Source organism: Eurosta solidaginis, chromosome 2 (assembly GCF_040869045.1).
Source record: "Eurosta solidaginis isolate ZX-2024a chromosome 2, ASM4086904v1, whole genome shotgun sequence".
Taxonomy (NCBI): Eukaryota; Metazoa; Arthropoda; class Insecta; order Diptera; family Tephritidae; genus Eurosta; species Eurosta solidaginis.
The window spans coordinates 84,327,240-84,341,911 of NC_090320.1; the positions used below are offsets into that span (position 1 = coordinate 84,327,240).

Here is a 14,672-nt window from a genome sequence, read left to right on the forward strand (position 1 = left end):
CACGATTTTAGATGATGTGCTTCGTGAAGCCCTTCGCAATATCTGTATGCTTCTCCATGAATTCAATCAAAATACTGTTTTGCATTGAATTTTTATGCTTTCCCCTATTAAGAGTGAAAATATATGTAAATTTACCTTTATTTACTTACATTTTTAGAAAATGATCAACTGCAAAAGAAAACCATCTATGAAAAAATGAAATCCATTGAAATCCAACAGCATTTAACTGATTGGTTTGTTTCCGATAGCCAAACTAATATTATCGGATTCTGTGACACCTAAAACCGACACTAAATCCAATTCGAACATTAAACCGATAACATTGGATTTCATGACACCAAAGTAATTTTTTTGTCGGTTTTAATTCCGATTCCGACAACAATTGGATTCCATGACAGCCCTGACTAAAACTAAAATGTTACTTATCGGTTGCAGCAACCAGCATAGGGTTGTGAACGTTTGTTTCCTGCAGCGATTTCACTCGTTGCTATTTTGCGATGTCGCTCTGGCCTTCTGCCTGTTCCTCTCACTTGGCGCTGATGTGGATGCTAACGTAGTGGCTCGTTGGGCCTGTGTATGCGCTGCTCAAAGGTGGCTGCCACGCTGACGCGTTTACTGTATCCCTTTTTTCTTCTCGCTCAATTTCGTGGCATAATAACAGAGACATCCAGCTGAAATATTGATGAGTATGTTGCACTGCATCTTCACTATCATTAAATAACTCACCTCAATTATGTGCTGTTTGGAAGGAATACTCTTGGATCAAGATTTTATGCTGCTTCTGCCGGTGGTTGTGATTGAAAAGGCGGAAATGGGAGCAACGCAGTATTGGCTGCGATTTTTAAGACAGTGCCCAAAACAGTCAAACAGCGAACGCACTTAAATTGCGTTCACCTGCAACAATCGATTTGCAAACGCAGTCAGACTGCGTTCGCGAGTGACGAAACAAATTTGATGGTGACGAGACGTGCTAAGGTTTTAAGGCGAGTATTAAGCTCTCACGTAACAAATGTAATCAACAATGCAAATTTGAATAATGAAAACAATAAAAGAATATACACAGGTGTAACATACATACCAAGACTAACGGACAACAAATCAATGGAAAATTTTATGCGACACAAAAACATAACATTAGCACATAAACCAAACAAAACACTAAATAAAATATTTACACAAACAAAAGGTAAAATTAACAAGGAACAGCAACACGATGTAGTCTACGAAATAAAATGCAACGGAAAGGAAGGAGAAGTGTGCGAAAAAGTTTATATTGGTACAACGAAGAGATCATTGGGCATCCGAATGAGTGAGAATAAATCAAATGCAAAAAATATGAAAACGACTACTACTATTGCTGAGCACCTAACAAGTAAAGGCCATACAGCGGACTTCGATAATGTTAAGATTTTAGATATCGAGAGGAGAGAGAGGACGCGACTAACACTCGAAGGGCTACGCATCCAACAAAAAATAGAGAAGACGGTAAACTTCAAAGAAGACGTAGATAATATAAACGGCGCATACACAACTGCCATCAAATGCAATGGACGCAGTCAAAAAATTTAATTGTGCTAATTTATATGAATATGTGGTTGAATTAATGTTTTTGTTAATAAATGTTACATGTAAAAAGTAAACACCTCATGTTAAAGGTACATATTCTATGTTAAATGCTACGTCTAAACACAGAATTGTAGTTCAAATGTTATTGTATTATGTTAAATGTAAGTGAACTGTTGAAAAATATGTTATTGCTTGAGGTTAATTATTAATACCTTTCTAAGGTTTATTTTTTCGCTTTATGTTTTATGACAATAAACCAGACTCCCTGATGAAGATGTTATATAAAAAACATCGAAACGCGTAGGAGAATAAGAAAAACAAAGGTTTTGTCTTTTTATTTATCGGCCGAAAAGCTCCTTTTGGAAAAACTAATAAAAATAATCTAATACAATACAGAAATTGTTCAATTAAAATTAATGACTACTATCTCTAATTCAGAAGAAATCTTCGAAGAAAAAATTGTTTACTATCAATATGAAAAAAGACATAACTTTACACAAAAAATTGCAGTTATCTTCTTTAATAATATCAATTTTCATAATTTCAATGATTAAGCATAAACGAGTAATATTAAAACTAAATAGTAGAATCCAGGAGAATCCTAATCTAAAAGGGGGAGTAGTTATGTATAATGCCAATAACTCCCCAATTACCAATAATTCGTCAACTTATATAAGTGCAGACTCAGCACAAGACGATATCGACAAATTCATATTAAGCATAACAAAATAAATAAAAGTAACTTCCGGCCCAATACAAAATTATAGTCATTGCAAAATTTAAGTAAACAATTCCGGTTAATTAGTAGTAAACATTTTCACCATTGTTTTAAGTAAACAATTCAGGTTAATTAGTAGTAAGCATTTTCACCATTGTACATATTCGCTTTCTTTTAATTTGGAATAAAGGAAAGAATTCAGTTTGGTTTTGGAGTCTCTCGAGTTAAAGTCTAGTTCTCGGTTGTTATTTTATTTAAGCCGTTGCCTTTGGCATTTTTTAGAAAATGCGTTTGCCGCTAGCACGATGAAATTTGCGTGCATACGCCTAACTCATTGGTCAGCACAAGGCTATATCGAATTCATATTAAGCATAACAAAATAAATAAAAGTAACTTCCGGCCCAATACAAAATTATAGTCATTGCAAAATTTAAGTAAACAATTCCGGTTAATTAGTAGTAAGCATTTTCACCATTGTTTTAAGTAAACAATTCAGGTTAATTAGTAGTAAGCATTTTCACCATTGTTCATATTCGCTTTCTTTTAATTTGGAATAAAGAAAAGAATTCAGTTTGGTTTTGGAGTCTCTCGAGTTAAAGTCTAGTTCTCGGTTGTTATTTTGTTTAAGCCGTTGCCTTTGGCATTTTTTAAAAAATCCGCTTGCCGCTAGCACGACGAAATTTGCGTGCACACGCCTACCTCATTGCTTTTTTATCAACTACTAAACCAGTACCAGTTTAATGATTTTACTCTTACTAACACAGCCACAGTTTCAATTTTAGTGGCCACTGATTTATTGGGCCCTCACTAGGGTAGGCACCTTGTCGTTGGTGTGAGGGCTTAACCGAACTCCAAAGCGCCCGACTATGAGGCGGAGCTGTTTAGGACTGACATCTACGTCGTTTCGCCTCATAGGAGGGCGGCGGGATGTCGGTGACCAAGAACTGCCAACGCCCTAATCCAGGGTGTTATGCGGACCGTGCCTATTGGACGATTTGCAGTCAGGGGATAAATTCGGCTGTATTCGAACGGAGCCTTCCCGATACCGGGCCACCTCGGGAAGTATTAAAGGCCCTACCACAGTAAGGGGCGCTGCTGTGGCGGACGGTTCTTTCCCCGTATATAATACTGGACCGCTAAGCCCCCCTTGTCGGGCAGGGCGAGAGTAGTGCTGATTCAATGAACTCCGTGTTGGAGAAGCACACAAATGAAAACGGAGTAGAAGAGTGGAGACGGGTACGGAGCAGGGGAAGTAAAAGAGCTCTCTCGCAGTACCGTGCATCACTAAGAATTGTACAACGCTTGGGAGCAGTGGCCGACCCAACAGAAGTGGAGATCGAGCGCGGAATGGGCCCATGAAGCGGTAGAAGTAGGTCGAAGGCAGTTCAAAAGGTTTGCTGCGAGAAACCCTCGGTTCTGCAACCGGTACGAGGAGGAAGAAGCGTCGAATGGCAGAATGAAGAGGCAACGTTCGCCAGAAGGCGACAAGCCTGCTTTCAAGAGGCAGAAAGGACCCAGTCCTAGAGCCGCGAGGAAGGCAGTCGCATAGACAAGACAAGTAGGCCCAAAGCTGTAAGACAGATGGGCTCCAATAGCGAGGTAGCAAGTACCTCGAAATCTGCGAGTCAGAGCGAAGTTCCAATTACGGAAGTGGGAGATAAGCCAAAGGGAGATAACGCTAAAACTCCGGCTTTCTCGGAGGCGCTAAAGGGAGTTAACGCTTAGACTCCGGCTTTCTCGGAGGTGCCAAAGGGAGATCACTAAGACTCCTGCTTTTCCCGAGAAGATGAGTGATGTGGCAAAGCAGTCACTGACTGTGGCGCTGGTTGATCGTAGCAGTCCTTTCGGACAAATGACTACTGAAAGGTGGAGATCTGTGGAAAGGGAGCTTATTAGCTTAATGCTTAATATGATGCGGGAACAACCAAGTAAGCCCCTTCCAACCTTTGATTCGGGGGAAGGTATAATGGTGTGAAGATGATAGTGTGCGACAATATCGCTTGCGGTGGCTGGAGGAAGTGGTTCCAAACCTCCAAAGGCAAGGCACGAACGCGCGGTTTGAGGTAGTGGATAAAGCGCAAATCCCCACGGTACCAAAAGTTAAGGTATGGATACCATGCGTGGTGAAGTCGGATGATACACTGCGACTTCTGCAGAATCAGAATCCGAACATACCGACACAGGATTGGAAGGTACTTACTGTATCTCGGCCTACCGAGGATGGTCAGTTCTACATCTTCCAAATAAACAAGCAGGCGGAGGATATTTTGTACACGCAGCTTAGCAAAATGTCCTTTGGCACTGGCAAAATCTACATGCGACTGAGGAAAAGAAGTCCCGAGGATAAAAACCCTAACACGCTAGAGGTGGACGAAGTCGAAAAGGACCTCAAAAGCCTAAGTAAAAATGACAGGTGGAGGTCCCCGACGTCACCACGAACGTGCTAGAAGCGGACCAACCGCTAAATGGTGCTGTGACTCGCACAGAGGAGCACCCGGCACAACAGTCACGAGAGGCTGAAGGGGCCCTCGAATACTCTAAACCAAAAGGGCAAGGGGAGGACGACGACGTCAAGACGAAGGTGCTGGAGGGGGACAAACAGCCCAATGGTGCTGCGAGTCCTACAGATGAACCTCCAGCACAGTAAAGTGGCGTCGAGACGAACTCCGTGGCTCTCATCGGGAGGAAAGGTTTCTGGACTTAGCGCGTGCGGGTTTGGCGTTTACTACGCGCAAACGGAAGCACGGGTGCGAGCTGTAATAATGGTAAGGAAACAGCTGCATTCATGCTGCCTAATTTCACCACTGAGGATCTCGTAGCGGTGGCCGTTGAGCAAAAGAATAAGCAGGCATTTATCCTGGCGTCCTGCTCCATGGCCCATGCTGCGGAGGTTCCATCGACGGAGTGCAAAAGGCTAGTACAAGAGGAAGGGCGGTTGGTCATAGGCGCAGATGCAAATGCGCACCACAATGAGTGGGGAGGAGCAGATACGAATGAGAGAGGCGAATCTCTGTTTTGTTACATCCTGCAAACCAATTGCAGATAGCCAACAGGGGAAATGTCCCTACATACATTGGTCCAACATCCAGCAATGTTCTGGATATTACATTGAGCTCCGAGCGTGATATATCAAGGTATTATTGGATGGTTCTTGATACCCTATCCTTCTCCGACCATGCGTATATCAGCTTCAGCATCCCCCTAAAGAGGGTAGAGAAAGGAGGAACCTTTAGAAACCCTAGGTCAACGAACTGGACTAAATTCCAGAAACATGTAGAAAAAAACTGGGACAACCCAAAGAGGTTGCTAATGTAGAGGTACTGGAGGAGTGGAATGAATTCCTAACAAGGACGCTTATGACTGCGTATAACAAAGATTGCCCTCTAAGAAGATTCAGAGGAAAAGCAAAGCCGCCATGGTGGAGCAATGAGCTGAGTCTTCTAAGAAGACAGGTAAAAGAAATGTTTAAGCTCGCAAAGACCGCGGAAAGCGAAGCGTGTCGGGACGAGTACAGGGATCTACTGAGGATCTACAAGCGTGAAATTACCAGGACGAAGAGAAACTCATGGAAAAGTTTCTGTACGGACATAGAGTGCTCCAGCGAAACAGCACGGTTGAAAAAAGTCCTAGCAAAGGGAAACATAGTCCAGGGACTAATAAAGAAAGAGAACGGGGAATGGTCACGTAATAGTGAGGAATCGGTCACGTGTATCCCAAAGACTATAGACCCATTAGCTTAACATCATTTCTGCTCAAAACCTTTGAGAGGCTGATAGATGTTTACATAAAGTCCAACGTGGATGAAAATCTGCTCTCCACAACACAGCATGCGTACACCAAAGGCAAGTCGGTAGACACCGTATTGCATAGGGTGGTAATAAGCATAGAGAAATCCCTGGAATATAAGGAGTATGATCTAGGAATCTTCTTGGACATTGCCGGGGCTTTCAATAATGTTGCAAAATGGGCGATTATGGATGGTCTTAATTACATTAAAGTACATCCTGCCTTAATCAGATGGATCGGCTGCATGTTAAATTGCAGAAAGATTACATCACAATGGGGACTGTACGAGGCCACGAAATCAGTGGACAGGGGCACGCCGCAAGGAGGGGTGCTATCACCTCTGCTGTGGACGCTGGTCATCAACCAACTGCTCAGGCAATTCGATGAGGGACCCGTAAAACTTACGGCTTACGCAGATGACGTTGCAATTGTCAGAAGTGGAAAGTTCCTTCCAACGATTAGTTCTTTGATGGATCGGGCGCTTCGGGATATTCATACCTGGGCATCTAATGTCGGGTTGAAAGTCAATGCGGAGAACACGGATATGGTCTTGTTTACAAAGAGGTACAAGGTCCCAAATTGGACCAGGCCTAAGTTAGGAGGGGTGACCCTACAGGAGAAACCTTGCACAAAATATCTAGGAATCATCCTAGATAGTAAGCTGTCATGGAAGCTCAACGTGGAAGCCTCAAAGGCACTCTATGCATGTAAAAGAATGCTGGGGTGTACGTGGGGCTATCGCCCTCTCTTTCTCATTGGGTTTTTACAGCGATTGTAAGCCCTATTCTATACCATGGAGTTCTTGTTTGGTGGAAACCCACACAAAAAACAACATACCTCAAAAAATTAGAGGGGATATGCAGACTATCGATGCTTAGCATTACGGGAGCCCTGAAAACAACCCCGACGGCTGCACTGTGTGCCATTCTGCACATGTAGACCTGGTAGCAAAGAACAAAGCGTTAACGACCGCAACCAGGCTCGGTGCTTCGGGGCAGTTTGAGCGCCGACCATATGGCCATAGTAGTATAGCGTCATCAATCACAAGACGAACAGACTACATGATTCCCTATCTGCGCTTCTAGGGAGATCTTGAGGCCACAATAGAGGTGGACGGTTGGCGCAAGGGTGCGCAAATGGCGGACGAGGCGATACATGTGTACACCGATGGTTCCAAAGTACTGGAAGGAGTAGGCCCTGCGGTATACTGCGCTGATCCGGAAATAAGCAGATCCTACAGGCTGCCGGATTACTGTAGCGTTTTCCAAGCGGAAATATTAGCCGTAACCAAAGCAGTAGAAACCCTGGAAGAGAATAGCTTAAGTTGCAACCGTGTTAACTTTTATATTGACATTCAAGCAGCAATTAAGGCAATAATCTCGCATAGCACAGCATCTAAATGCATGTTAGAGTGTAAGCAGTCTCTGGAGAGAATCGGGACAGGGAGAAGCATACATCTATATTGGGTCCCAGGGCATATGGGAATAGATGGGAATGAAAAAGCGGACGAACTAGCTAAAAAGGGCGCATCCCTTGAAGCTTGCTCCATAGATGTCCCAATTAGATTGGGCGAGATTAAGCGAAGGCGAGAGGTGCACATGATCGACCAAGCGGGAAAGGCGTGGGTTCAAGCGCGGGGCTGTAAAGTGTCGAAGATTATGTGTAGGTCTTACAATCTTAGACTAACACAGTTGCTTCTATCATTAAAAAGAGAGGACTGTAGACTCATGACGGGTATTCTGACTGGACACTGCCTTCTGGCATCACATGCCTTTAAATTAGGCTTGGTCAGTGATAGCAGATGTAGGAAGTGCGGGTTGGAGGAGGAAACGATCAAGCACGTTCTGTGCTCGTACCCTGCACTTGCCAGGCTAAGACTCTAGCTATTAGGAGTGATACAGCTGTCAGATCGAGAAGCAGCAAGTGGCTTAAGTCCTAGGAAGCTTCTAGTATTTGCCAAGAGGACGGAGTTATTTTATAACATAGGTCCTGGTTTTTGATAGGGTTATTCAGTTTGGTCGTTAAAATAAACTTCTGGTAACACTACGGACTCAATCAGTCTATGTGAGGTCCTCATGGACCGGCCAGTTCAACCTACCTACCTACCACTGATTTAAATTCTTACCAATCGCCCGCTCTCATTCGCTTTGTGTACATAACTGCATCCTTTATATACTTATCAAACTTAGCTCTAAAACGAAAAGGAAATATTTTCAAAGTTAGTTATAATCTAAAACATAAGCCTGTGCGTTTATATGAATTAATCGGGGATTGCCCGTATTGCTTTAAATGTATGAACATTTATTTCAAGCAATTTTTAATTTTATAATTTATTTAATAATTTGGGAAAAATTTAAACGACGTGACATCAGGACGGACAAGGCGACAGCTGTTTCGATTATACCTTGTAAATCTCTTCAAAGCCTTTTCTCCCGGGAGTGGGAGTCAAACCCGCACTCCTACGATAGTTGAAATGGTTACAAACGCATTCAGCTACGTCATGCCTTAGTTGTTGTAAAGTTTTTCCCAATTGCCTTCTTTCGCATATATTATCTTCCACACATCACATAATTCGTATGTAGTTATGTGTTGAAGTTATGCATGTTCGTAAGGCGGTTTCATAGAAACTTGGTATTTTGCTGTTTTTGTTCTATTTATAGAACTACAACGAATTGACCAAATGTTGTCTCTTTATATGAATTAATCGGGGATTGCCCGTATTGCTTTAAATGTATGAACATTTATTTCAATAATTTGGAAAAATTTAAACATCGTGACATCAGGACGGACAAGGCGACAGCTGTTTCGATTATACCTTGTAAATCTCTTCAAAGCCTTTTCTCCCGGGAGTGGGAGTCGAACCCGCACTCCTACGATAGTTGAAATGGTTACAAACGCATTCAGCTACGTCATGCCTTAGTTGTTGTAAAGTTGTGGTCGAACATATTTTGCAAGTGGCTCAATAAAGTTTGTTGTTAAATTCAAGTGAAGTGCCGGTGTTTCATTCCTAAAAAAGTATATTTAATAATTGCCCAGAACAATTACAAGGGAGTAGAAATGGAGTACCCCTAAGTCGGGTTAGAGGCTGTTTTGAGTTGAAGGACATACAGATCAGACAGATATATAGTGCTAAAAGACACCTTTCCAACGATTATATTACCTTTCATCTTTCATCCTAGAGGGGTAACTGCAAACTTTTTTTTCGACCCAGCCTAGTGGACATCAAATGAATAAATGTATCTCAGAATCTTAATGGAACTGCTATTTTTCATAAGAAATTATTAATATGAAATTTTCCGCAACATATCGTTCCCCCACCTTTAAATACAAACAATGACTGACAATGAGTGAGTGAAATAAATGAATAATAAGCATTACCAACCTTTTCCTGAACTTTTTCGAATAATACAAGGTTGATTTCCGCATTTATAATCGCTAAATGCGACCGCTACAACAACCGCATTAAGTGGCATTTGGCTGTCTAAATGTCTATGGCTAATGCGAAAATAAATAGCGCATATTCTGCTAAATGCTAAAATGCTTTTCTCAAACACTCGAATCTGATTGTTTATTATAATTATGTACTTACTTTCCTAGAATGTCATCCATATCCCCACGAGACGGCGTAATTCCGCGATAACGTCCTTTGCATGAGAGAGGCATCAATTCATCAGCGGGGTAGGCGTTGTCCATGTAGGCTTTATAGGCATGATAAAACATCTCGCGTGCTTCACTCCTAATATGTTTTTAGTACAAAGCATTCGGTTATTAAAATAATGTCTAATTCGCCACCCTTTTTGAAAAAAAAAACATAAATATGTGAAGTTATAATGTTGGGAAAGCAAATTTAAAAGTCTACAGTGTCCCGATATTTGTCACAAAATATGTGGACTCTTATAAAATATAATAAAAGAAAATCGAGAAAAAACGCCTTTTAATGTTTTTTTCCAACAGGGCGACGATATGTATGTTAAACAAATATACCGGACTGAAAAAAATACAATAATTAAAAATAACAATTACAGTGGCAAAAAAAACAAAGTAGTTCCCTTAACTACGCCCACCTGTACCTACATACATACATTTTTTTCGGGGAGCTTATTCTGAATTAATCAGATTTGCCAATATATCCTCAAAATCTTGAGATAATTGCAAAAAAGTCATAAGTGCGAAAATCGCGGCTATGTAATTAAAAACAAACAGTCCGATCATCGCAGGAGTGCGGGTTCAAATCACACTCCCGGGAAAAAAGGCTTTGAAGAGATTTACAAGGTATAATCGAAACAGCTGTCGCCTTGTCCGTCGTGATGTCGAGTTTTTTAAATAAAAAAAAAAAATAAATTAAGTTTAAATTATTGCTTGCAAGACTTTTCAGTTAACCGTCCACTTACGACTAGTCGAATATCCGTTAAATTACGGTTTGTCGATTGTTATAAATTTCCACTACAGGACATGGACGTATTTGCCATATTTGCGAAAGATTTTGCTTATAATGTTTTAGTATTCAATTCAATATACCGGATTTGTATGTAAGCAACTATAAACAAAACAAATAAAATTTCAGTTGTACAGTCTGCTGCAGACGTCTAAGACCCCATACGGGTCTTTATAAAATTACATAAATTTAAACGGAGTAGGGTTAATTTCATTGCATAGCTTATTACAAATCTACGTATCAATTATTTATTACTATAGCAAATTAGTTACACAAATGTGTAAAATATTGAGAAAACTGTATGTCTCGATATGGTCTCTTTTACTTGTATGCTATTATAGTAGAATTATGTATGTAAGTATGTACGTATCTTCTCAATGTAGAAAATTTCTGAAAACAATATAACAACAAATCAAAGTGAGCTAGTACCGTTTTATGCATGAATTGTGTACGTGTGAATAAATATTCAAATTTTCTATTGAAAAAAAACTATTTAGCAGCGGACTGAGTGGATATTAGAATGTTTGGAAAGCACTACCAGAAGGCTTCATTCTATACAAATTTTTATATATTGTAACGAATGTTAGCAGCACTGAGCGATGCTATCGTCTCTAAGCCGATGCTAACCAGTGACGTGAATGCACATCAATTATTCAATCTTTATGTGTTTACATAAACGAATAAATAATTGCGTCTACACATATGTACGTATACGAGCAGCGGAGCGGCAATGCACAAACACATACATATATCTTATCTCAGTGGTCACAAGAGAGGGCAATAATTTGTGCACGTAGTTGTGGCTGGCGATTTTGTAGCCGAAACAACTAGTAACTTCTGGAAATCGAAGAGCCTAGAAGTATGCAGCGTAAACTATAAAAGCAGTGCAGGCGAGTAAGAAGTAATTCAGTTTGATTTGAATTGTCAAGCAGTTACGAGTAAGACGATATCTAGCGAGCAATAGCACTATTATTTTGAAAGTCAGTTTCCTTTAAGCTATCAGTTTGGTTATTAAGCTATTCGTTGCACAGTTTGAGTGTTATTGTGAAGTATTTTAATAAAGGCCATTTTTCCATTATTCAATATTGGAGTTATTTATTCAACAGTTTAGTGATTCGAACTTAGCAGAGGATTGCAAATAAGAAGATTTGCAGCAAATTCGTTACAATATATATATATATTTTTTTGAATGCTTGTGAAAGTGAAAAATTTAGCGAAGCTAAATCGATATTTTACACTCCTTAAATGAGACTGTTGAACGAAGGATTTTCCTGGGTTACATGAAACTTATAGCGTTTTCTTTTCTGAAATAAATTGTTCCCTAAGTAAATGGTAAAGCCTTAATAGTGTTACTCCTACCCCAGAACATTTATAGTGCATACAAAGAACATTTCATCTCACCATATTCACTCATATCACAAATCACACAAGAAGATTGCACATTGCGCATGTAAACATTAGATCATCTCTTTTTTATGGGCAATTCTTACGTCAGCTTCCTTTAGCTATTGTTTTTTCTCTCTTTCTTTCATTCGCTCCAACAGTCAACTGTGACGTAGCTGCGCAGAACGAAGCAATTTTGAACTCGTGAATGCGCAATCTGGTAGTTGATCTGCACTCTTATTAACAGAGTATATGTGGAACTCAAGAGCGAATTGAGAGTTTCACAGAGTTGCAATGCCACACCACCATTTTATACAGGGTAAAAGTGTATCGCTTTTGCGTTGGGAGCAGGCAACAATTTTCACAAAAGAACGAAATATCCCGTAAAGGCGTTGCCTGTTTTTTAGAATAGAACATCAACCCTTGCGCAGCGTACAAAAAGCGTAACACTATAGCCAGAAAAGAAAACGCTATTAGGTAGTGGGGGTGTGTAAATGTTGGCCAGTGAGTATGTATATACTTGCCAGCGAATATAAATCCAAAGATAGCGACTAAAATACAAAGCCGACCCCTTCACGTTAAGATGATGATCATAGTGTACAAGTACAAGTGTGTTGACTTATCTGTCAAGCATTCTGACAGGCACTCGCTGGATTCGGAATGACAGCGAATTCAAAATGGATACCATTACCGAATGCGCCGAATGATTGAAAAATTGAAAAAGTCGAGACGATTGGTAGTCAAAAATGTTGTCGTTGAGACCAAAAATGCGACTCTAGACCTGAGATTTCCATCAGGTGAGCGAGGCTATTTGTAGTTTTGACGTTTATCGCTTAGTGAACACACTTGTATAGGTACACTATGATGATGATTTGCAATGATTTATTGGAAAACAAATTATGTAGGTACAACCAAAAGCATAAGTGAGATTGAGAATGAGTACAATAGTTAATGCTCAATGTTAGGCGTATGTGTGTGTGAGTATGAATATGTTTACAATGAGTGCGTTTAGTATCAATTGAGAATAGTTACCAACTACTTAATGAGTGTTTTTAATATTTGCTATAAATGCTATTAGGGTGATCCAACAGAGACACTGAAGGTGAAAGAAGACCTCACGTCCGTAGATTTACGAAATCTGAAATCTTTTTAAAAGGCTGGAAATAGACTAGAGTTTTCTCCCCCAGCGGGTTAAGGGGTTAGAATATACCCGCGGTAAGTATGCCTGTCGTAAGAGGCGGCTAAAATACCGGATTCAAGGGGTTTGTGTAGCGCAGCCCTTTCAGGTTGCCAGCGCAATACATAGCTTCTCCAAACCCAATTGTTAATCTCACCTATCCGTGGCGAATCCTGTTTCATTAACAGCCGAGGCTCTGGCGACCCCGAACTCCTCATGGATCTAGGAGGTGGGAGGGCGGTATGGGCTAGGAGGTCGCATGTGGTCATAACCAATCGTTCCCGAGATGGTCGGGCTTGGTACCGGAACGTACCGGATCTGGCCCCGGCAAAGAACCATCAACTCGATAACACTCCCCAGGGCCTTCGGGGAGTGTCCTTATCGGTACAACAACAACAACAACAACAACAATTTTTTTCTCAATGAATAAAAGTGAAGAAAATCTGCAAACCTGGAATTTCGAATACGCCCTCAAAATCTGGGATTGAGGCCAAAAACTCCTTTTTCAAGCGGAGATATCTGCTGGTATATAACTTGCCATATGTTTATTCTTTGATCAAATTTTAGGTTATTAGTTATTCAATTGAGTACTTTTTTGTGCTTCTAACGATGTACAAATGTTAGTTTTATTTTCAAAAATATCTAAAAAAATAGGACAAAATAAACCAAAAACTTGAGTTTTTACATTTTGAGTAACCGTTTTCTTTATTATTTTGCACCTGCCTATGCACAAAAGAGTATAAAGTAAGAAGCCATAAATAATTTTACGTTCAAAAACCCACGAATGTAACCAATCCATTGATATTGGGGTAATACCTATATGATACTCCTTTATTTTTGCTTGGTTTCCAAACTTGAGAAAAGTGACGAAACTTTATCGGAAAAACAAATTACAATAACAATTTACCCATATGCGAAGACGAGACCAATATTACACACAAAATAAATGAGCGAGACATTTTTTTGTTGATTTTGAAAACTTTATTTTTCGTCCAAATTTTTTGGACAAAAAAACAGAAAATAAAGCAGGAAAATTATCTATTGTACTGAAAATCTTTTTTTCAAAACTGGGACGCTTCTAGTGCATTCAGAACCACTACTAGTTCGCCCTCTATCACTTTAACATACTTTCAACTGGCAATGTCCTAGGCGATGGAAGTTGTCCCGTTGCACTGCACTTTCTATAGTTCCGAACTAGATACATATTTCCGCTTTAGAACTAGTTGGTTTATTGACACTATTTCGATAGTTTCGAAGTAGTGCTAACATTTACAGTAAATATCTATTTCTTTTGTTGGTACTATTTCGTTCCTCCCGTACCGGACGTAACGATGTCCTGGGCGGTGGAAATTGTCCCCGTTTTTCTTTAGTTCCGAACTAGATACAAATTTCTACTTTAGAACTAATTGCTTTATTTGCACTTTTCGATAGTTTCGAACTATTGTAAAAATTTGCAGTTTAGATCTAGTTATTTTATAATATTTCGTTGGCTCTGTACTGGACCGAAATTCTACATGTCGCTTGTAGTACGATATTATCCCCTTTTTCAATAGTTCCGAACCGGTGGGAAAAAAGGTATACTCATATTTGAAGCTAATTAAGCTGGT

The 14,672-nt window shown here is 40.2% G+C and overlaps 1 protein-coding gene across 4 annotated transcripts in view; it reads right to left on the minus strand.

Annotated features, from left to right (window-relative positions):
- The window catches only part of Edem2 (ER degradation enhancer, mannosidase alpha-like 2), a 479,713-nt gene that overhangs the window by 281,260 nt on the left and 183,781 nt on the right, over positions 1 to 14,672 (minus strand). For 2 of the 4 annotated variants that reach the window (XM_067765951.1, XM_067765950.1), the window contains exon 3: positions 9,660 to 9,806. The exons of the other annotated variants lie outside the window; for them this stretch is intronic. In XM_067765951.1, coding sequence (XP_067622052.1) covers positions 9,660 to 9,806 — 147 coding nt within the window. The remainder of the gene's footprint in view (positions 1 to 9,659; positions 9,807 to 14,672) is intronic. 4 annotated transcript variants of the gene reach the window in all.